The sequence below is a fragment of the Alexandromys fortis genome, unplaced genomic scaffold (genome assembly GCF_014885135.2).
Source record: "Alexandromys fortis isolate MF-2015 unplaced genomic scaffold, M_Fortis_MF-2015_v1.1 scaffold_80, whole genome shotgun sequence".
NCBI classification, from domain to species: domain Eukaryota; kingdom Metazoa; phylum Chordata; class Mammalia; order Rodentia; family Cricetidae; genus Alexandromys; species Alexandromys fortis.
In genome coordinates, this window is record NW_026068174.1 from 5,902,537 (window position 1) to 5,925,298 (window position 22,762).

Genomic DNA, 22,762 nt, shown 5'->3' on the forward strand with positions numbered 1-22,762 from the left:
CTCTCTCTCTCTCTCTCTCTCTCTCTCTCTCTCTCTCTCTCTTTCTCTCTGAACAAAAGACTTGACAAACACATCACCAAAGATGCATAACATATGCAGAGGGCAAATAAACCGGTGAGACAACGCCAGCATGGCATGCCTTTAAAGAATTGTAGGTCCACTGGGTGGTGGTGGTGCATGGCTTTAATTCCAGCATTTCTGAAGCAGGGGCAGGTGGAGCTCTGTGAGTTCAAGACCAGTCAAGGTAGTTGCAAATGTTCCTTAGCTACATCACACTCACTGCCAAAGGTTTCTGGAAATATCCCCTAGGGGACAAAATAGGATCATTCTCGGTGTCTCGGTCCTCACACAAAGAGAACGAAAATCAGGAAGGACATAAGCAAGAAGGCAAAATGCTAAACTAAGCCGAGATTGGATCACTCAGTACTTAGAAGTACATGACTTTTAGTCTAAGACACTAAATATGTGGTAACAGAGGAGTAATGTGTTCTTTCTCTTCCTTTCTGCAGATTCAGAATGTTCTTTATGATTTTTTTCAGAAGCCGGATTTGCATCTTGGTAAATATGCCTTTACTGCAGCGTTTTTTCTTTGGGAGGGAGGTTGAGGTCACACAATCAACATTAGTGCTGATGAGGATGGACGCACTTAAAGTTAGATAAGCCTTCTCCGTTATTCACAGAGACAGTGTCAAGGAACACAGAAGTAATCAGTCAGCCTCAGTCTTTGCAGTCCAGTGCTCCCTTGTAGTACAAATATTGTGTGATTCCCTGCCCCTTTGTTATCCTGTGACGTTCCCAGAAAATAGCAATTGTAGAATTTAGAAGAAAAAGTATAATGCCATAATTAAAATAAAGGAATTGTGCAAAGAAAGGCATTAAAATTCTCTGTAGGACCAGAAAGGTAGCTCAATGGCTAAGTGTGATTATTGGAGCATTATAAGGAACTTAGGACCAGAGCTCAGATCCTGACACCCACGGAACAAGCCTGCTGTCCTAAGAATGACGGTTATACTAACTCTGAGGGGCCCAACACCCTTTTCCAGCGTACACAGCCCTCCTCCTCCTCACATGGACTCACAGACAGATAAATAAATCTTTAAAAATTTATATGTACTATATCTCAATATATAAACTTTTAGTTACAATATCACTAGAAGAAATAATAAATAGACCTTTTTAACCTATTCTTCATGAATAATGAGTTATAAGAAAAATAAGATTACATCTAAGTAACGTTTTCCCTGTATTGACATTTTGAAATAAAGGCAAAATGAACTTATATATTCATATAGGTATTACATATACATGAATATTCATGTGTGTGTATGTGTGTGCACGTACCTATGTGTGCTGTTCTCACGGCTAGGGGTGTTACAAATGCAGACTAACACAGATGTGTTGCATACAAGTTCAGATTAAAGTTGCAATGTCACTTTCTATATATAAGACAATTTCTGAAATGGTGAACAAATACTGATAAGTTCTGGAACAAGTCTTTCATTCAACCCTCACTCAAAAACTTCACAGTAATTATATTTGCAGAAAAACTGAACAGCAAAATGAGGGGACAGGTATATAGCTGACTCACAGTAGTAGAAAAAGTGCTGAGCGTGTACAAAGGCAGGGCTCAAAACTTTGCAACAACAACAGCAACAAAACAGTAGCAAAACTGTACTCTGCATTTGCATACAAAGTAAGTTCTAAACTGAGAGCTGTTAAAGCAGCGTTTCACCTTTTCCAAGGTCTGACAGGAGAGGGGAGACTTTATGGTGTAGAAATCGTGGGAATTCTATCTTTACACCAGCTCCCCACCACTGAAACAACAAAAACTCTCCTACAAACTTCCACTCTGCACACCAGGAGAGAACAGCCCATCATAGGTTTGATGCATTTATTTGGGAAAATGTTTCTTTACGTGAGTCTAAGCTAAGAGAACCTGACTTGTAACTAAGGATTTGAGTGTGGATCCTGGAATTTATGTCATTTGTGACCCAATGATTGTTTGGCCTTATTTTGGTTTTTGAGATAGGGACTGCTGCTGGCCTGGAACTCTCTGTGTAGACCTCCTAGTGCTGCCTGGCACTCACAGAGATCCTCCTGTCTCTGTCTCCCAGTATAACACACTGTTTTTAATTTGTCTTTTTTTTTTTAATCACTGTGTTTAGCGGTAACTATAACTTATGAGACTATTTTCATTCTTTCCTTGCTTTTTTTCTTCTCTGTGGTTTTTTTGTTTGTTTGTTTGTCCTGGAATTCACTATGTAGACCAGGCTGGCCTCTACCTCACAAGTGCTGGAATTAAAGGTGTGAGCTACCATGCTCACTCTTTCCTTGCTCTTTAAAATAAAACATGCTTCTTAGCATCCTGTCTGCTCTTGGGAACATGCCTCGGGCCTTTCTTCCTGACAACCTGTCCTCTCCCTGCTCTCAGCATGTTTGAAAACTGGAATCCTCCCATCAGCTCAGCCTCCATTGCTGTTTCCGAAATTCTTTGCGATATCATTGCTTATTCATTTATTCTGGGGGAGAGTGAGGAAGCAGTGAGCTAAGAGAGTCTGCTAGGATCCTGCTGAAAATCAGATGGCTTCTCAACCATCCCTGCCCAGCGAGATGAGCGTTCTCCCCTCTTTTGCTTGACTACAGTGTTTATTTCCTGTATGATGAGTTCGGTTTACCGAGCCCTCACTTGATTCCAGACAGTGAGGCGTAAAGAATAAAAAGAAAATTAAGACGTGAGTTTTCACCTTACGTTGTTCAATATCAGCCACTGGTGGTAGAGACCAGTCTCGTCTGCGTAATTTTCTGAAGGTGGAAGGCCTCTTAGGAGAGTTATAACTGGTGTCTCTTAGGACAGTTACAAAACTCAAGAGTGACTGGAGAGTCTTCCCTACCACCTTGTCCCGGTCCACTGCAGGTGGAGATGCTGTTAGGAGCAGGAGAGAGCTAGTGTCTTAGTCCTTCCAGCACAGGACTGTGTCTATCTCCTGGTGAGCTCAATATGGACTTGGTAGTTACCATATCAGATGGAGGCTTGTTTTGCTTTACTGGAACTAAGGACTGAACCCGGGCCTTGTGCTTGCTAGATAGGAGCATTCCCACTGAGCTAAGTCCCTAGCCCTTAAAGTTGAGGTATGGAGGGTCCCCATTACCAGTCACCCTTACTCAGACGATTCTTTTCAATCCCCTCTTGGCATTGTGATTTCTCAGCTCTTCTGCACATGAAGTGTCGGCTTCCAGAGTTTGCTTTTTTGACTTTCTCATCACCCGCCACACTGTTCACACACCCTGGATTTTCTTATTCTAACCCACAAATCTAGTTGATGACTCCCAGCATCAAACTGTGCCCCTGAGCTCCTGATCATACATGAAAAACCTACAATGATCGGTGAGAAATGTAAGTTGCTGATCAAGACGATGATTATCATTACAGAAAAACAAAAGATCTGTGTGTCTGCAAGTACATGCACATCTGGAGATACACAGGAAGTTTGCTGAATAGATGACAAGCAACAGCAGTGACTCACTCTGAGGCCAGGGAGACTGAAGATGCTGAGGAAAATACAGAAAAAGGAAGATGTTCATATTCACACACAGTTTACAAGGTTACCGGAAGCTGTTCATACTCACACTCAGTTTACAAGATTACCGGAAGCTGTTTATACTCACACACAGTTTACAAGGTTACCGGAAGCTGTTTATACTGACACACAGTTTACAAGGTTACCGGAAGCTGTTCATACTCACAAACAGTTTACAAGGTTACCTCCATAACTATTTTCCGAGGTGGTGAATAGCCTTTATATCATTTACATCTTTTATCAAAAGATCACATTCACATGGTGTTTGTTAATTTGAGAAGCATTAAAGACAAAAAAATTTTAAACTGGGTGTGGTACACACCTTTAATCCCAGAACTCAGGGGCACAGCCAGGTGGATCTCTGTGAGTTCCAGGCCAGCCTGATCTACAGAGCAAGTTTCAGGACAGCCAGGGATATGTAGAGAGATCCTGTCTCAACATATAAAATAAAAAAAGAAGGCAAGCTCCTAAAGAAAAAAAAAAAGGAGAAAAAACTCTTTAAAGAGAATGTTTACAGAGAGCATTGGTTTAGATCCGCTCGCATAAATGCTCTCACAATCCTACACTGATTGTTTTAGTCTTTTGTGTTATTATACATATCTGTTTCTGCTTTATTCCAACTTGGTTATTAAAAATTTAGGTTCATTCTTTTTAATATCTGAGTTTCTTGGTTAAATAAAGCCAGGAAAAAACCTTTGGTAGTTATAGGAATATTATCCAACTACAAATTATTTACTGTAACTATGGATAGATACTCATTGAGAATAATTTTAGTACCATATTATAAGTATAAAGTACTAATTCATTACATCTAAACTAATTAGCAAATAACTTTTATTCCAAAATTAGAATCGCGTTGCAAAGATCTGATTTTGATCAAATCTATGGAACCAGGATTGAATCAAGAGCAATTTATACAAGTAAGGAGCTGTGTTATTCAATATTTGTATCAAATTATTCTGCCAGCTTCAGTTGTATTTTGATAGATGTAATATACATCATTTGAGGATTAAATCAAATGAAAGAATAAAACTTATCATTTCTAAGATACATACGTCAAAATGTTTAACCCCTCAGAAGTTGGGTTACAGTTTTCAAATAGCTCCTTTCTTTCTTTCAGTTTATGACATAAACAATATGAAGAACTTCTACTGACACCTTCTGATAAGATCAAGAAAACCCATCATTTTATAGTCAGTGAAATCTGATTGTACAAATAGTGAGACCTAGGACTGAAGGTCTACATAATTTTTAAACCTGAGAAAGTACGACTCTACTGTAATGGAATAAGTGAAAGAAACCATTTTCCTAGACCCAAATTCTGTCTGCTACAGCCTGGCTTTCACGTTTTTTGCTTCTTCTCTTCCTCCAGTTTTTCTGTAATGAGTCCAAGAACTAATTCAGCTTCTACATTTTCTTCTCACCCGTTCTTACTCCACTGAAGGTAACAGCCATGCACGAGACAGAGTTTCTGTGTGAAGGATTTCTTAAATCCTTTCCAAGTGGTTCTTGTCTAGACCAACTGCGAATGAGATACACTCCCCAGAAACACAAAGACAAACGGCAGAGTTAGAATAGTTAGGAGGAGCCCAGTGAGATGACTCAGCACTTCAGGTAGAGGCAAGCCTGCTGTAAATCCTAAGGTTGATCCCAGGAGCCGCAGAGTGGCTCTCTGCCCTCTACACTCTTGCATGCCTGAGGGGAAAAGTAAGTTCTGGAAAGGCAAGGCTTTCTCTCTCTAATGTAAGTATAGACATAACTTATATTTCTTTGCAAAAATTGCTTCTCAGGGCTAGTGACCTAGTTGTCTTAGTAGTTTCTCTACAAATAGGTGACTTAGAAAATGTTCTTGACCTGGTCATGGTGGCTGGCTCGGGTCTTTAATCCCAGCACTTGGGGGAGGCAGAGGCAGGAGGTTAGAAGTTAGTAGCTGTAAATTAGAAGATGGCCAGATATTCAAAGTGAGTTCTAGGACAGTCAGATCTGTTATACAGAGAAACCCTGTTTCATAAAACAAACAAACAATAAATTGTTATTTTTAATTATAAAAGTAATATGAAAGCCGGGCGATGGTGGCGCACGCCTTTAATCCCAGCACTCGGGAGGCAGAGGCAGGCGGATCTCTGTGAGTTCGAGACCAGCCTGGTCTACAAGAGCTAGTTCCAGGACAGGCTCCAAAGACACAGAGAAACCCTGTCTCGAAAAAACAAAAAAAAAAAAGGGAATATGAATTTTAATCATTTGTGAATTATATCTCAATAAGAAAGTAATATGGACTCATTATAGAAAATGATAAAAAGTTTAAGGAAAAGTGTTAAGCCTGTAGTTATTACCAACTTACATCTCTGTTAACACTGTGATAGTTTTCCTCAGATCATAATAATGACTCCCATTTTTACCCATTTGGCTAAAGCAAACCTTTCTTGGTTTTATTATTGCTTTCATCTAGTCTGATTAGCATTCCTGGATGCCATTTATGAGGCAAAACCCAAAGTGCTCACCGCTGTGCAGGCCCCCGGCAGCCTGCCACCTTCTCATCCACCCTCATCGCCGTCAAGCATGGTCAAGTCAGATATCTGGGGCTTTAGCTCTACTTACGTTAGAGAAATAGGGGGGTGTGCTTCTACTCCATCTTGGTCCCTAAAACATTTTAATGGCATCGTAATGCTTTGCTTTGGGTTTTTGTCATTATTTAATCATATCTTTATTGTTGGACAGTTACTTGCTCATTATTCCAAATGAAAATAAGACCAGTATCTGTGTGTAAATCTTTGTTTACAGTTTGAAACCGTGAACTACAAGTGGAGTAGGGCTAGTGACTTTATGAAAAGCTCCTCTCTCTCTTTCTCTCTCTCTCTCTCCCTCTCTCGGAGGGAGGAGACAACAACACACGTGTGGATTTGGGCATGCACCCATATGAGGAGGCAGCAATCTGCAACCCAAGGAAAGACTCTGCCAGACACCAACTCTTCTGAGCCTTCGGCTTGGACAGTTCGGCCTCCAGAAATGGGAGGAAATCGTTTCAGTTTTCAAAAATACCTAGTCTAATTTAATTGCTCTGGAAGCCTGGCAGAACTCCAGTAATTTTTTTTAGAATGAATTCCCAGACATGGAAATGGCTAGATCAAAGAACGAACAACTGAAAACTTGGAGTACCTGCTGTCATTTGTGCTGTTGACGGCATTGATTTATTCTCCCAGCAGCAGCGTACAAGAGCTCTCAGCACTTTATTCCCACCCACAGTAAGCATTACTAAGAATAAGAGAGCTGCAATTTGCTTTTTTGTTCTTTCAGTGCTTGGGATTGCACCTAGGACCCTTACATGCTGGGCAATCGCTGTACCTCTGTTATGGCTCCTGCTCCTCACATTTTTTAAAAAATAGAGGTTAAAGGGTTGTGGAGATGGTTCAGTGGTCAAGAGCACTGACTGCTCTTCCAAAGTACCCAGGTTCAATTCTCAGCACTCCACGGCAGCTCACGGCTTTCTGTAACTCTAATAATAGGGGAGATCCGACACCCCCATACAGACATGCATACAGGCAAAAGCACTAAAAGCAAATGAATTTTAAAAAATAGAGATTAAATTTTGTATGTTAAAGCACTTTATTATGTGACGTATTTATTTCTTTTCCAGTGTGAGCAGGCTATGTCAGCAAAATGGGCACATTTTGTCTTTCCACATTTAATGTGTGATTTCATGAAGTCACAAGACACTTTGATTTCATTGACTTTAATTCAGCAAGTGTTCTGCTACTGTTTTCACGGTAGACTCCGTCACTGGCTTAATTACTATGACTAATAAGAACTAAACAGTATTAAGAGTATTAAAGTATAACGTACTTGACAGGAGAGAGAGAGAGAGAGAGAGAGAGAGAGAGAGAGAGAGAGAGAGAGAGAGAGAGAGAGAGGGAAGCTACGGGATGGCTTCAAAAGGGTGAAGAGTTCACAGGATTCCAAGAGGACATACTGAAGGCAAAGATTTCTGGAAAGCTAATTCAGACTCAACAAAACGTCTGGGGGGGGCGGGAATGGGGCAGAGGGCAGGGGCAAGGACAGGGGTCAGATAAGCTGTAAGAACTGCAGGTGCAGAACTGCTCATGGTGCAGAGTTGTCAAAAGCTGCTGGGGTGGGGGAAGGGAGGGTAATTTTAGTGTCAGCTTTCCTAGGCGGGGAAACTTGCCTTGAACGGGTACGCAGGTTAGAGGTACATTGCTGCGGCCATTTTCCTGGATGGGGAAAAAATAGCTTTTATAGCATCAGAGTGATGTCATTGCATTATTCTTTGGTCTGGTGTGTTAAATTAGTTCATGGGTCTGGGTTTCTGATGTGGTTTTGATATCCCCATGTATGCAGGTGTTCCTGGTCTAATTTGAAGTTCATAGGTGGCTACTTTAGAGGTTGCTTAGCAGTCTTGCCTCGTGTTTGTGCTACAGTTGTTCACTTGCACAGACAAGACATGAGTCATTCTGCTTCGGTGTTTGCACAGAAGACGGAGGAAACCGCTGTTTTATGAAATGGGATTGCTCAGGACAAGCCCCAGCTTGAGTTAAGTGTTCTATACTATACAAAGTAAATTCAAGCAGATCGTAGCCCAGGCTCCATACCCGTCGTACCTTTTGATGTTTAGTTTAAGTTAGAATTGTAAATTCTCATTATGGATTGATGGCATCACCATGTGTAATCACCAATTTTGAGTGTCTCTCAAATTTCCTCAATTTTTATTTTTATATTTTAATATTAGCTTTGTTTGTTTTTGAGATAAGGTTTCTCTGTGTAGCCCTGATTGTCCTGGAACTCATTCTGTAGACCAAGCTGGCCTCTAACTCAGAGATCTGCCTGCCTTTGCCTCTGAGTGCTGGAATTAAAGGTGTGTACCAGCTCAAATTTCCTCAATTAAAAAAGAGTTTAAAGAGGTTCTCCAATTTCAAAACATTTTTGTTAATTCTGTGCAAACATACCAATAGATCATTTAATGGTGCCCCCTGGTGCTTCTTTGCTTCCATGGCTCTCTCATGATCAGCTCAGTCGATGCTGTTTTCCTGGGTATTTTATTTTTAAGATGAACTTGAAAATTATTTTTAACAAATAACATAAGATATAAAGGGATGTTATAAAATACCATGCATATTTCTAGTACTCAAGGCCATGCCCAACCAGGTCCAGCATCTCAAAGGCCATAGGCTGAAGGAGTTTCCCCAGTACCTCCTCCTTTTGTCTAAATAAGAGAGTTTCAAACCCAATATGAAACTATATACAATAAGAGCAGATATCAAGTATAAAAATTAGAATTACAACCAGCATAAACAATATTAAGCAATAAACATATGTTACATATTTCAATAATTATCCTATTCTAAGGAGTCTAAGTTTTATATTAGAAATGGCTAAGTCATGAGAGGAAAGTAACTATGACTACCTAGTCTTCAACCCCAACAAAGACCTGAGAAGGGAAATAATATTACTTGAGTAGACAGAAGTTCAATCAAGCAACTTCCAAAATGTGCAATAAATGACCAAGACAACTGGCTACCTGGGCAATCACCCAAAGTCTTATTTGCAATGTTGGAACAATCAACTTTGACCTAGAGTAACTGACAGACTATTTTCAGAGGCAGGAAAACTATCTTACCCTATCTTGGCAAGGTTTGGCAGGATTTTGTTGTCGTTGTTTTGTTTTCTTTTCTTTTTTTGTATCCTGCTTGTCTAGTCCGGACATGGTGCATTTTGTCAGTGGCTGAAGCATGGGCAGTTCTTTGCACAAAGGCAAGTTTTGCCAAGAATAAAACAAACTCCAAGTGGAGTGTTTTTGGTGCCCAACATTCTCTTGGGAATAGATCAGTGCTGCCAGAAGCAATCATGTCTCATGTCAACAGAACCCTAAATTATTTAAATGCTATATTCTACAATTTTTTGAAGTAGTTGAAGATTACCTACCTATGTGGAATACAATCTCTGTGTATCTGAAGAACCTGGTTAGTTTAACTATAAGTATGACAAATGTGGATGACTATTGACCTATAATTCTTAATACTTATATAGCTCAAAGACTAAGACTTCATATTAGAATATTAAACAATTTTTAAACAACTGTGCAGCAAATGAGGACAATGACCTAAAAATGTAAACAATGTATAAGTATCTTTGTCAGAGGTAGAAATGTATAGTGCAATATGATAAATATATCCTAAAATTGTGTCAATCAATATACAAAATGTCTTCAGCAGAGGTAGAAGCATGCATGCATACAATATGACAAAATAACTTTGCATAGGTGTACAAATATTGCAAACAGAAATAGGAACATATTAACAATAGGAACAATATAACAAATATAATTTGAATTTGTATCAACACACAAGAATCTATACATCTATACCATTGTAAATGATAAATAATAGCTCACGAGTATTCACTCTATTACTCACTATTATTATTATTAGTGTGAATAAGTTTATTATCTGTTATCTATTATTCCAATCCAATTTCCCTTTTCTTTCCAAAGAAGATCCCTGAGCCTACATAATTTCTACCCCAACCCCCAACCCTGTAACAACTATAAATATACCAGTTATAGTCAATCCCTAGTTGATGTCCCTAACCCTGAGGACAAACTTTGTTGGGGGAGGAGACGTTGTCTTCTAGAATTACTTCTAGCTGTCATGGGGTTGATAATTTTTTTATGGGATCCTGTAAAACTAAAATGATGGTTAAGGTTTTTTTTCTTCTCTATCTTTCAAGCCCAGGTACATTTATTCAACACTGTGACCCATTTAGAGTTTTTTTCATCTGATTTTGTCTTTATTACCTGTATATCTGTAGTTATTTTTTGACCAGGAGCGCTTTTTGTTTTTTAAATGCTAAGCAGTCATGGCTAGGACCAATTCTGTGGCTTTGCCTGTTGACTTCACCCAGTCCAACATGGCAGAGGCTTGTTCACTGCCTCTGGGAGCCATGCATACTGCCCCAGCTCACAAGGGGTCTATGTCACCATTAAGCAATTTGTAACACGCTGCTCAAAGACCCAATCTAAGTGCTTGGCCTCCTGAAAGAGCCAGAGCTGTTTGTGCAACTAGCATGAACTAGTAAGCCCTCTCCTAAAGAAGCCATGAAGCCTTTACTGCCAGTGGTGAGTCAAGAAGACATCTCTTAAAGGAGCTACCAGCAAACAGAGCCCATCTGGGGAAAAAAAAAAATGCATCTACCAAGAAGCTATGCTAAACTCTGTTCTTTTGCGTCTAAAATTTCTTTTCATGCTCTCTTGGGTTTTATGTGAGTGTGGTCAGCCCCATGTTGGGCTTCAATTTGTAGATTCCCGGCCACCCAGACCTGAAATAATCACACGGAAACTGTATTAATTACAACACTGCTTAGCCAATCACTTAGGCATATTGCTAGCTAGCTCTTACATCTTAAATTAACCCATTTCTATTATTTTGTATTTTATCACGAGGTTGTGGCCTACTGGGAAAGTTCCAGTGTCTGTCTCCTTTGCAGGCTACATGGTGTTTCTCTGACTCCGCCTACTCTCTCCTCTATCTCTGCTTGGAATTCTCACCTTGCTTTACTCTGTTAAGCCACTGGCCAAAAGCAGATTTTTTTTTATTTATCAATGGCAATAAAATACATTCATAGCATACAGAGGCGAATCCCACATCACCAACCTAACTTGATTTTCCTTCTAAAATGACCAACCAAGTATATAACTCTTCATTGAACAAACTTTTCTGTTATAAGTAGCTAATTTTCCAAGTGAGAAAAAAACTGCATCATTGCTTGTCTCCAAAAAAAAAGAAAACATTTTGCAAAATTTGATATAAATGTTTGGTACCCATATAAATTCATGTTTTCCAGAAAGAGAAAACTCCCAAAGAATGTGTGTATTTAAATGCATCACCTAGTCTCCCTTGGCTAGAAGAGAAATCAAAACCAGAAGGACAGAACAAAAAAAAAAAAAAAAAGAAACTAATCTGCAAATAACCTGTGGCAATTTGGGGATAAAAATCTCCAGTCATTCCCAGAATACTAGAGAATCAAATGAAGAAGCAGTGGGGTGGAGGCCGTGAAAGAGTGTGAGGTAACCAGACCTCATCGTCCGCTATTGACAGTCTCGTTGTCTTTTTAGCTCTTTGGAGATGAAGTTTAACCTTCTAAACTGAAGTGAAAAGCTGAATCTTGGAGTGACTTTTTTCTAGGGCCCCTATTTTACCCTTGGCAAAGTAGCATCATTAGGATTTTTTTTTTTTTTTTTTGGATTTTCGAGACAGGGTTTCTCCGTAGCTTTTGGTTCCTGTCATGGAACTAGCTCTTGTAGACTAGGCTGGCCTCAAACTCACAGAGATCCGCCTGCCTCTGCCTCCCGAGTGCTGGGATTAAAGGCGCGTGCCATCATTAGGATTTTAAAAATATTTATTAGTTTGTGTATATGAACGTCTGCCTGCTTGTATGAAAGTATGCATGAATGTGTGCATGACACCCTTGAGGCCAGAAGAGGGTGACAGATCCTCTGAAACCAAGTTACAGAATGTTGTGAGCTGTCATGTGGGTGCTAAAAGCTGAACCCCAATCCTCTGCAAGAGCAGCAAGTGCACTTAACCATTGAGCTTTTTTTCAACCCCTCAAATTCTTTGGAAAACACAGTTATCATAATGATACTGTAAAAATGACTCCTAGTTATTTTCAAGAAAGAGAATCTTCTTTAACAATGCCTCTTAAACGTAGCTTCTCAGCTGGGCACGGCGCTGCAGGCCTGCAATCCTGGTATTTGAGAGGCTGAGGCAGAATTGTGAATTAGAGGCCAGTCTGGGCTCCAGAGCAAGGCTATGACTTTAAGAAAAAAAAAAAAAAAAACAAATCAGAAACCTCCCAAAAGGAGCCCAAGCAACCAGCGTTCCCGATTTTAAGATGAATAGTCTTTTTGCACATCCAAAATAAGGTGCACCTGGCACTCGTTGTGTGCTTTTAATAAACCTCCTTTCCAGTTCCCAAAATGTTTTAAAGTTAGTCAATCACTCGTCTCAGGGTCTGTGGCTTTTCATGATGGACGGGGGATGGCGCTTTATCTGTTTTATAAACAACTCACCTATAATAGAATGACAACACATACCAGAGAATTGGTAAAAGGAACAGCAGATAAATGAGATCAGTAACAAAGCTGAGCAGATTCCAGAATTAATTCAACCAGATCAAAATGATTTTTTATACTTCTAAATGGCAAAACATTACATCTATAAAATTTATAAGGATGATAGGACACTCTTAAATCTTATGGAAACACATTTCTACAAAGTTTGTTTCTGAAAACAACCAAAATTTATTCTCTCACAGACCTGGAGACCGTAAGTTCAAGATGAACATCACTGGTCACAATCAGGAGTTGGCAAGGCTGTAGCCCCTCTGGAGGATGGCCTCCTCAGGTTGGCGCTCCTGGGTCTTATTGCTTGCAGCATCGCTGACCTTGCCTCTGTAGCCATATTGTCTCTTCCTGCCTTGCTGAGAAAGCCCCCTCTCTTACAGACGCGCATTGCATTAGGGCTACCTGGACATTCAGTTTCCCCACTCCGAAACTTTAGTTTAGCCACAAATACAATAGTGCTCCTTTTCCGTGTAAGGTGCCATTTACAGATTCAGGGTCCTGATGATAATTCCAGGTCATTATCCTGCCCACTGTACAACACCTTATGCCCATTTAATGGATTTTAGTATATTTACAATGTAGAGTAACCAATTTTAAAGTAATTTTTTTTAATATATAGTAACATGCCATTCTTTTGCAACTCTTGATGTAGAAAAGGAGAATAGTAGTCAATGGGTATGAGAATGTTTGAAAGTTTTTTAGTTATATTCTGTATGTTTCTAATTAATTAATTAATTATTTTACATGCCGGCCACCATTTCCCCTTCCTCCTCTTCCCAGGCCCCACCCCACCCCGGTTCCTGCCCCCCAATCCACTCCTTGTCCCTTTCTGTTTAGGAAAGGGCAGGTCTCGCATGAGTATCAACAAAACATGCATATTGAGTTAGACTACGCACCTCCCCACGTATTAAGGCTGGGCGAGGCGATCCAATATGAGAAGTAGGGTCCCAAAAGTCAGTGAAAGAGTCGGAGACAGCCCCTGTTCCAGCCGTTAGGAGTCCCACAAGAAGACCAAGCTATGCAGCTGCAACGTATTTGCAGTGTCTAGGGCAGTCACAGGCAGGCTCACTGCTTTGTCCGTTCAGTCTCTGTGAGCCCAGGTTAGTTGACTGTGAGTTTTGTGGTGGTCTGACTCCTACAAGTCTCCTCCCCCTTTTCTGCAGATTCCCCAATGTTTGGCTGTGGATCTGCATCTGTTTCCATCAGATGCTGGATGAAGCCTCTCTGATGACAATCGGGCTAGGCACCAATCTGGCCAGGAGATGACCAGAACAGGCTCCATATCTGCTATTGCTGGGAGTCTTAGCTGGGGTCATCCCTGTAGATTCACGGGAGATTCCCTTGCGCCAGGTTTTTACCTGACCTCAAAATGCCCACCCCTACTGTCCAGTAGTCTCTTTTAGTACTCTTCCCCATGTCCCCCACAACCTGAGCGCTCATGTCCCCATCCCAAATCTATTTTAGAACATGTCGTTCACCTGAAAAGGAAGCCGCACACCTGGTAATTGTCACTCCACGTTGTTTCCCAAGCCTCAGCCATCGGCAACCACAAATGTACTTCCTGACTCAATAGCTTTGCCCATTGGGATGTTTTGTGTAAATGGAATCACCCAATGAGATTTTCAACTTCTTTTTTTTTTTTTTATTTTTCGAGACAGGGTTTCTCTGTAGCTTTTGGTGCCTATTCCGGAACTAGCTCTTGTAGACCAGGCTGGCCTCCAACTCCCAGAGATCCACCTGCCTCTGCCTCCCGAGTGCTGGGATTAAAGGCGTGCACCACCATCGCCCTGCGATTTTCAACTTCTTAAACGTATGACGTTCTCTAGGTTCATCCATTTCTCAGCACGTTGCTCCTTTTTTATTGCAAAGTAAAATATTGTCAATGGCACTCCTTCCTGTGGGCCTATACCTTTTGTTTGTCTGTGCAGCAGATGGTGGACCTTTGGTTGCTCTCACTTTTTGACCACTATGAATAAATTCTTCCAGGAATATTTGTGTGTGTGTGTTTTTTTTTAAACACAGATAGGTATTTCCATTTCTCTTGAGTGTCTATCTAGAGGCGAATTTCTGGGCTACATGGTCGGTATTTCTAGTGCTGCCAGACTGAGTTCCATCTTCCATTCCTATAGGCAAGAAGATAACTCCAACTGTTCCACGTCCTTGCTAGTATTTGTTATTGTTGGCCTTTAAAACTCGTGACTATACTTATCTACTTGGTGCTGCAACATGTGTGTGGAGGCCGGAAGTCAGCACTGAGGTGCCTCCCCGGGACCCTGTGCACCTTAGATTTTGAAACGGTCTCTGACTAAACATTGAACTCACTGATTGGCTGGGCTAGCTGGCAGTCAGGCTCCATGACCTGCCTCTGCCTTCCCAGGGATAAGGTTTTCAGGGATGTGTGCTGTCACACTCTGCTTGTGTGAAGTGATGGGGATCAGAACTCAAGTTTTTACCTTTACACAGCAAACACGTCATGAGCTGAACCATGTCGCCAGCCTCTTCTGTCTAATTTTATGGACTACTGGTAAATGAATACTCAGACAAAGAAGTTATCAAATGGAATATACAACTATCTTGTTGATTTCTTGGCACATTTCAGGCATTATTCTATCTGTGTTTATCATGGAATACAATTATAGAAAAGTCACAAAGATTTAAAAGTCTAAAAATACATTTTTCTATATGGTACAAGATAATTTTTTTAATTAATTTATTTATTTATTAAAGATTTCTGTCTCTTCCCCACCGCCGCCTCCCCTTTCCCTCCCCCTCCCCCAATCAAGTCCCCCTCCCTCGTCAGCCCAAAGAGCAATCAGGGTTCCCTGCCCTGTGGGAAGTCCAAGGACCACCCACCTCCATCCAGGTCTAGTAAGGTGAGCATCCAAACTACCTAGGCTCCCACAAAACCAATAGGTACAGTAGGATCAAAAACCCATTGCCATTGTTCTTGAGGTCTCAGTAGTCCTCATTGTCCGCTATGTTTAGTGAGACCGGTTTTAACCCAGGCTTTTTCAGACCCAGGCCAGCTGGCCTTGGTGAGTTCCTGATAGAACATCCCCATTGTCTCAGTGTGTGGGTGCACCCCTCACAGTCCTGAGTTCCTTGCTTGTGCTCTCTCTCCTTTGAGACAGGGTTTCTCTGTAGCTTTGGTGCCCGTCCGGGAACTAGCTCTTGTAGACCAGGCTGGCCTTGAACTCCCAGAGATCCGCCTGCCTCTGCCTCCCGAGTGCTGGGATTAAAGGCGCGTGCCACCATCGCCCGGTCCAAAATAATTTTTTATAAATATATAAGGATAAGACTCAAAGATGAGGGTTGAGAGGGGAGCATTAGGTCGGGTGCCATTGGCAAAGGTGTTGTTAGGATGCTAACGGATCTAGGTTAGCATTCATCAGTCTTACACCGTCTTCTCCTTTAATCGTACATATTAATTTTTGTCTTATTTGCTGGGTTAGGCTGTTAACATTAGTGTTCCTAACATGTCTGAACACCTCTTCCTAAATGCAAGCATTGCACAATCAGACACTTTAATTATAGAAAACACTTAGCTGGGTAAAACCCAAGAAAATGTTTCTTAAGCTAAGCCAACCCAGACCACATGGTGAGGCCCCTATTTCAACAAAGAAAACTTTGCATGGAAATATTTAACTCTCTGACCAACAAATCACTGGGCCAGCCTGTGTGGCACAGAAATGGTGCCTTGAGCACTTGCTGTTTTGTTTTTGAGATGAGGCCTCACTAACTCCATCCTTTTACCTCTGCCTACTGGCATTAGTGGTTTTCTAGCACATACCACAGCACCTGGCTTACATCACTTGCTTTTACTTTAAGGGTAGTTTCTTAGCGGCTGCTTATGAAACTGGAAAAAATATAATAATTAGGCTTAAGGACAAGACGTTAGCTACAAGTGCTACCCAGTGGAGGCACTGTGCAGTTCAGTTGCCCCGTGATTGTGGAATATGTTTGGAGCAAACGCAATCATTGAGTCCTAACAGGAGAACACAGAAAGGGAAGGATAAAAGCCCACAGATGCTCCTGTGTCTCTACCATTTTTCCTGTGCATCTGCTTTCTGAGTAGACAGTCATCTCCTCATTGACTAGAGTCTACTCAGTTTTTAATCCTGATTATTATTTTAAAAGGTTCAAAGTAACCATCTGAGAAAATTTCCTCCCGGTTCATCCGCTATTAGGTACAATAATGCATCATGGGAATGTTCTGTTGCAATGGAATGAGTGTATTTGTAGGTACAAGTAGGAGTTCACGCTTCTGTGTGCAATGACATGGATGCATGTATATGCTGGATGGGACCAGGCAAGGATATTTCCGATTCAAACCACAGCAGGGTATCAAGTCATTCTGGTTGTCTGGGACTGGGAGTTTGATGGGATGTGGGGTTTCCAGTGTTAAAAAGAGTGAAGTCCCAGCAGAAGTGAAGCCATTGGTGTGCTCTCCGACACTTGCATCATTTCCTGACTTCTTAGCCCGTCTGATTATTGAGGAGATGCCACACACATTAACTGCTCACTAGAGGCAAATGAAAACAGCCCAATGTGTTCCTGATTAGCGTGAGACTGTATAAACGTAAAGGCTGGTTTCTCAGGAGCATCCTTCTGTAAACCGGAGGTGTTTCTCCTGCCCGCCAGGTCCCAAGTAACCACTCTGAGGCTTAAAATTAATTACAAACTGTTTGACCTATTATCTCAGGCTTATTATTAACTAGCTCTTACAACTTAAAATAACCCATTTCTATTATTTTATGTCTCACCACGAGGCTCGTGGCTTGTTACCTTACATCTTGCTTTCCCAGCAGCTGCTGGTGTCTCTGACTCTGCCTTCTTTCTCCCTCTATCTCTGTTTGGATTTCCTGGCTCTATTCTGCCTGACCACTGGCCAAATCAGCTTCTTTATTAACCAATGGCAATAAAACATGTTCACAGCATACGAAGGGGCATCCACATCATTCTTCAGTAAGTTTGGACTTCAGACAATCTGAGGTCATTCCTGAATTAAATAATGAGCTTAAGGCTAATTATATACATTGATACTGTGTAAGGGAATTCTGATATTAATTTTCAATTCTTTAGCTGAGAAACTATGCTTTCCTCAGCCAGGAGTAAAAAGGGCTTGCCTCTGCTTGTGTTCTCTTCTTTGAGTCTTGTTCTCTTCTTAGTGGTATCATCTCTGGATGATCCCTTTTTTATGGGGTTGTTTAATGTCAATCATTTAAGTCTGAGGCCTTCCAACTGATGTGGCTGTTAAGTTTAAAGAGAAAGGCTTCATAAACTGTGTCCAAAGACTATAGCTTTAAACTTCTGCCACAGCAGCATTTACACCTCAAAGGCTTCCAGTCAGTCCTCTAGTTCATTTATGTCTTTATTTTTGTTTGTTTTCTTTCACTCGTATACTCTGAATTATCTTATGGTAGAACAGAAGGAGGCTGGGTGGCTTTGGGAGAGGTTCCCAGTAAAAAGTATGTAATGAAAATACAAAACCTTAGGATGAGGGGAGAGAATTCTATGCTAGAAAAACGAGAAGGAACGGGTGAATGAGCCTTTAAGTCAGTGTGTCTCTTCCTGGACATGGTCTTCTTATGTAAGAAATGCATACCAGAACTGACTGATTAGCAGTTCCTCCTCACCTGTAATACTCTGCTAGTGTTGCCATGGCAGAGAACCACAGACTGAGTGGATTAAATAAGAAATAGTTTACTTTTGATGATCTTGTAGGCTAGAAATCTGAGACAAATGTCACATTTGGTTTATGTTATGATCAGTCACCTTGGTTTGTAGAAGATTATTCCTTGTGGTGATTGGCCTCCTTGGTTTTTAGATGACTAGTTATGCCCTGTGATTATCAGTCTCCTTGGCTTATAGATGACTAGTTAACCCTTGTGATGATAGGTCTCCTTGGCTTATAGATGACTAATTATCCCTCACGCTTTCACATATCCATCCAGCTGTGTGGGTTCAAGTTTCTTCTTCATGTAAGGACATTAGTCCTACTAGATTAGGGCCAACATCTAAAGGCCCCATTTTAATTTAATTACCTCTTCAAAAACTCTATCTCTCAATATAGTCATAGTCTGAGCTACTAAAGATTAGGCCTGCAACAGGAATTTGGGGGAAATACCGCTGAGTCCATGTTATTACCTGGTATATTTCACTAATAAGAGGCAACACTGTATATTTTCTTCATTTTTTTTAACTTACTGGTTATTAAATGTGACATTTGTTTAATTCATTTGCTAGATAAGAGTTTTTAAAAGACAAGAGTTCAAGAGAGGGATTGCTTAGCTAAATGCAGAACTAGCCATCATTGCCGTTTTGTACACAGTGTTTGGATCAAACACATGTCCTTGTGTGTGATGAGCAAGTGTTCTACCACTGATCTGTATCTCCAACTCTCAATAATTGTCCTTGTCTAAACTCTCTCTCTGAAACTGGATAACTGGATAGGTCGTTTTCTATACAAACATACTTCTTCTTCAGTGCTAGCTCACAAGTGCAGTCTCTAATGCTATAATCTATACACCTTGTTTGCCTACTCCTCGGAAAAGGCTTACAACTACCAAGGCTTACAGATACAATCTGGAAGTTAGCACCTCAGCTAATCAGTTTCCAAACATGGTTTTCTTCCCATTGCTCCTACGTTAGCTACTATGTGAACTCTTCCATTGTTTCTATAATTAAACAAGCATGATTCTTGATGGCCCAACACAATAGACTCCTAACAGCAGCTACCAATCTATTAGATGTGGCATTTGCCATGTTCTCAACATCAAATCAGAATAGAAAAACCCAGACAGAGTCCATTTTTTTTTTTAGTCCTGACTCAGAGAGGTGGTTTGACAAAGGGCAATTCAGATGCTAAGCAGCTCACAGAGCTTTTAAAATGAAGGTCATTAAGTTCTAAAATAATCTAAAGACTTGTTTTGATTCATTCTTTGCAAGGGTATAAAAACAGCCTTGGCATAAAGGCTCCCATGTATTTTCACATTTCTCCTGTTCTTTAAGACATGGTTAACTTTCTGTAATTGTTCTCGTTAGAACTGAATCTTCAGTTAGGTGGATAACTGGTAATCTTTGTTATATAACCGACACCTTCCACAGTTAGAATATACTCACTAAGAAAACCTATAGGTCATGAATCCCTGGTGTCTTTCAGAGAAAGGTTTTTAGCTAATTCTTGATTCAGTTGAATCCCTGTACCCCCAAAATTCACATGGCTTTAGCATTAACTCCCAAAAGCTAGATAGAATATGTGATATTTTTATTATGAACAAATATTTCTTCATCATTAGAGGATTGATCCACAATATAAAAATGCCAATTATGTAATAATTATACAATATGAGTAAATTATAAAATGTTTACTAATCAAGAAAAGAGTCATTAGTACTAAACATAAGATCTTAGCATACTGAACTAATTGGGTCAATTAGCCTACATCATCCAGATCAGTGGTTCTCAGGCCTTAGTAAACCTATATCCCCTATAAGGGCTTCTTAAAACACAGATTGATTTCAACCCCAAGGTTTCTGATGCAGTAACTCAAGGGCAGAGCTCCAAACTGTGTTCCCAACATATTCTCAGGCGATGTTGATGGTGTATGGGCCACACTGGGAAAATCACTGATCTCATTCAGCTCTCCTCCTCTAAGAATATATTTTCTGTCCACTGGAAGGAGTGTCTTATTCAGCAATTTCTTAACTACTGTGCAGTAAACAGGAGAAATGGCTATAAAGTTATTACATGGGATACCCAGATTCTGTGCACACAGTGCACACATTCCTATGACCTCACCATGTCCCTCAGATAACCGCTACTATGATACCATTTTTGTAAGCAAAAGAGCATGGAAACCAGGCTTTGAACCCAGACAAACTTTTTTTTTTTTTTCGAGACAGGGTTTCTCCATAGCTTTTGGTTCCTGTCCTGGAACTAGCTCTTGTAGTCCAGGCTGGCCTCGAACTCACAGAGATCCGCCTGTCTCTGCCTCCCAAGTGCTGGGATTAAAGGCGTGTGCCACCACCACCCGGCCCCAGACAAATTTTTAACCCATTATACTATTCTGCTTTGCCAGTTAACAGAGAAAAACTTAACTGTGCTCATTGATCCATCATCAAATCAGTGACAAATGGTAGAATGGTTCCTACCATGCCCCCAGCACAGCAGAATCCAGGCATGGTAGGGCATAACTGTAATCTCTGCAGCCAGGAAGTGGAGGCAGAAGGTTCAGAAGTTTAAGGCTGGTCTTGTCTACATAAGAATCTGAGGTCAGGCTGAAGATGAGACCCTGCCTTCAAACAAATAAGCAACATTATTTTGCAACTCAAGTAATAGTTTGTAATTTATTTACATGCCTACAAGTATAATACATCTTTTTAAAAAGTATACATGTATATGTGCTAGTGTCTCCATGTGTACGACTATATACACACACACGTGTGTGTGGGTTCCCTCAGATATCAGAAGAGGTTGTCAGATCCCTTGGAACTGGAGCTACAGGCATTTGTGAGCCACCTGATATGGGCTCTGGGATTCTAACTATGGTCCTCATGATTAAGCAGCAAGAATGCTTAACTCCTGAGCCATCTCTCCAGCCCCAAACATGTCTTTTACATACTGCATCCTAAATGTGCCCATATGCTAATGATGAGAAGCTGAACAATCAGCTTGAAATATGTCCTCATGTTGGGTTGGAGAGATGGCCCAGTGGTTAAGGCACTTGCTACGCTTGTAGAAAACTGAACTTTCATCCTGTTTCCACATGGTGGCTCACGATTTCAGGAGACCCAAGGCCTTCTTCTGGCCTCCTAAGTACCAGGCATCCGTGTGGTAAACATACACATACACACATGCAGGAAAAAATCATATACATAAAATAAAAATAAATTTGAAATAAAAATACTTTAAATGTGCTCATGACGTGTTCTATTTAAAACAAATGATTTGTTTTCAGTGACATATTACTAAAATGGAACATTTTCACAAGCCTGTTGACTACATGTTAGTTACAAGAACTAGAAACCAACTCAGTAGGGCTGATAGTAAAATGCTCGTGATTCAATGGCTTTGGGAATAGACCAGAAGAAGGACTTTGAGAGTATCAAGGCTGTCTCGCTCTGTGCTCTCTCTCTTAAGTTTGATTTCATGGCATCTCTTCATGGCAATAAGGAGGGAACCAAGGCAAGCCCACAGATTGGCACTTACATGAAAACTCTTTAAATGATAGCAAACGATGCGGACACATTTTACAGCTGATATCATTCATACGTGTGGACTGAAAACCATTGGGAAAACCCAAACAAAGAACATGGTTTTAGTTCATCATCTCTCCTACCGTTTTCTGCAGTACATCTCTTCACACGCTGCAGACTTGAAAAGTGAAGTTTTTGAAGAACTCCTTAAGCACCTTTGTCACCGTGCAGAAGAATTCCGGGAGATCGTAAAAAGCGACATGCGGAGACAGATGTTTGCTGAGCTCTTCCTGTATTGTGACAGTGGGAAGGTAGGCGCAACCCGAGGGGACGGCTTTGACGCGATGCTTGTCGGCGGTGTTTAAGTTTCTGCTGTGTCATACTTGGTAATGGCGGCCGTTGACCACCATTTGATAAAGACATTGATTACTAAGGGGGGAGGGAGAGATACAGAGAGTACAATCTACGTTTTTAAAATCATCTGGCTAAAGCCTGACTTATCAGCTATTTTCTCAAATTGTTGTAAAGTTTTTTCGATCTTACTCTATGTTTGTACTTTCTGGTTATTGAATGGGCCCACCCTGAACCACAGCTTGAGTGGCATTGCTTTTCAGCATTTTCGACCTGTTCTAAGTCAATCTCCTGTGTGTGCAAGTGCCAGCAGAGGCCAGAAAGGGTGTGGCTCCTGGGAGCTGGAGTCCCAGGCATTTGTGAGTGATGTAGGTGCTGGGATCTGAACTTTGGTCCTCTTAACCACTGAGCAGTTTCTCCAGTCCCTTACGCTAGATCTTAAAAGTTTATATTCAAAGGTGTTCCTCTCCCTCTCCCTCTCCCTCTCCCTCTCCCTCTCCCCC

General features: G+C 40.8%; 1 protein-coding gene across 1 annotated transcript in view; it reads left to right on the forward strand.

Moving 5' to 3' along the window:
• Efcab5 (EF-hand calcium binding domain 5) overlaps positions 1–22,762 on the forward strand; it is a 106,645-nt gene that overhangs the window by 26,565 nt on the left and 57,318 nt on the right. The window contains exons 4-5 of the mRNA XM_050128606.1: positions 5,222–5,321; positions 22,064–22,219. Of these exons, the coding sequence (XP_049984563.1) occupies positions 5,222–5,321; positions 22,064–22,219 (256 nt within the window). The remainder of the gene's footprint in view (positions 1–5,221; positions 5,322–22,063; positions 22,220–22,762) is intronic.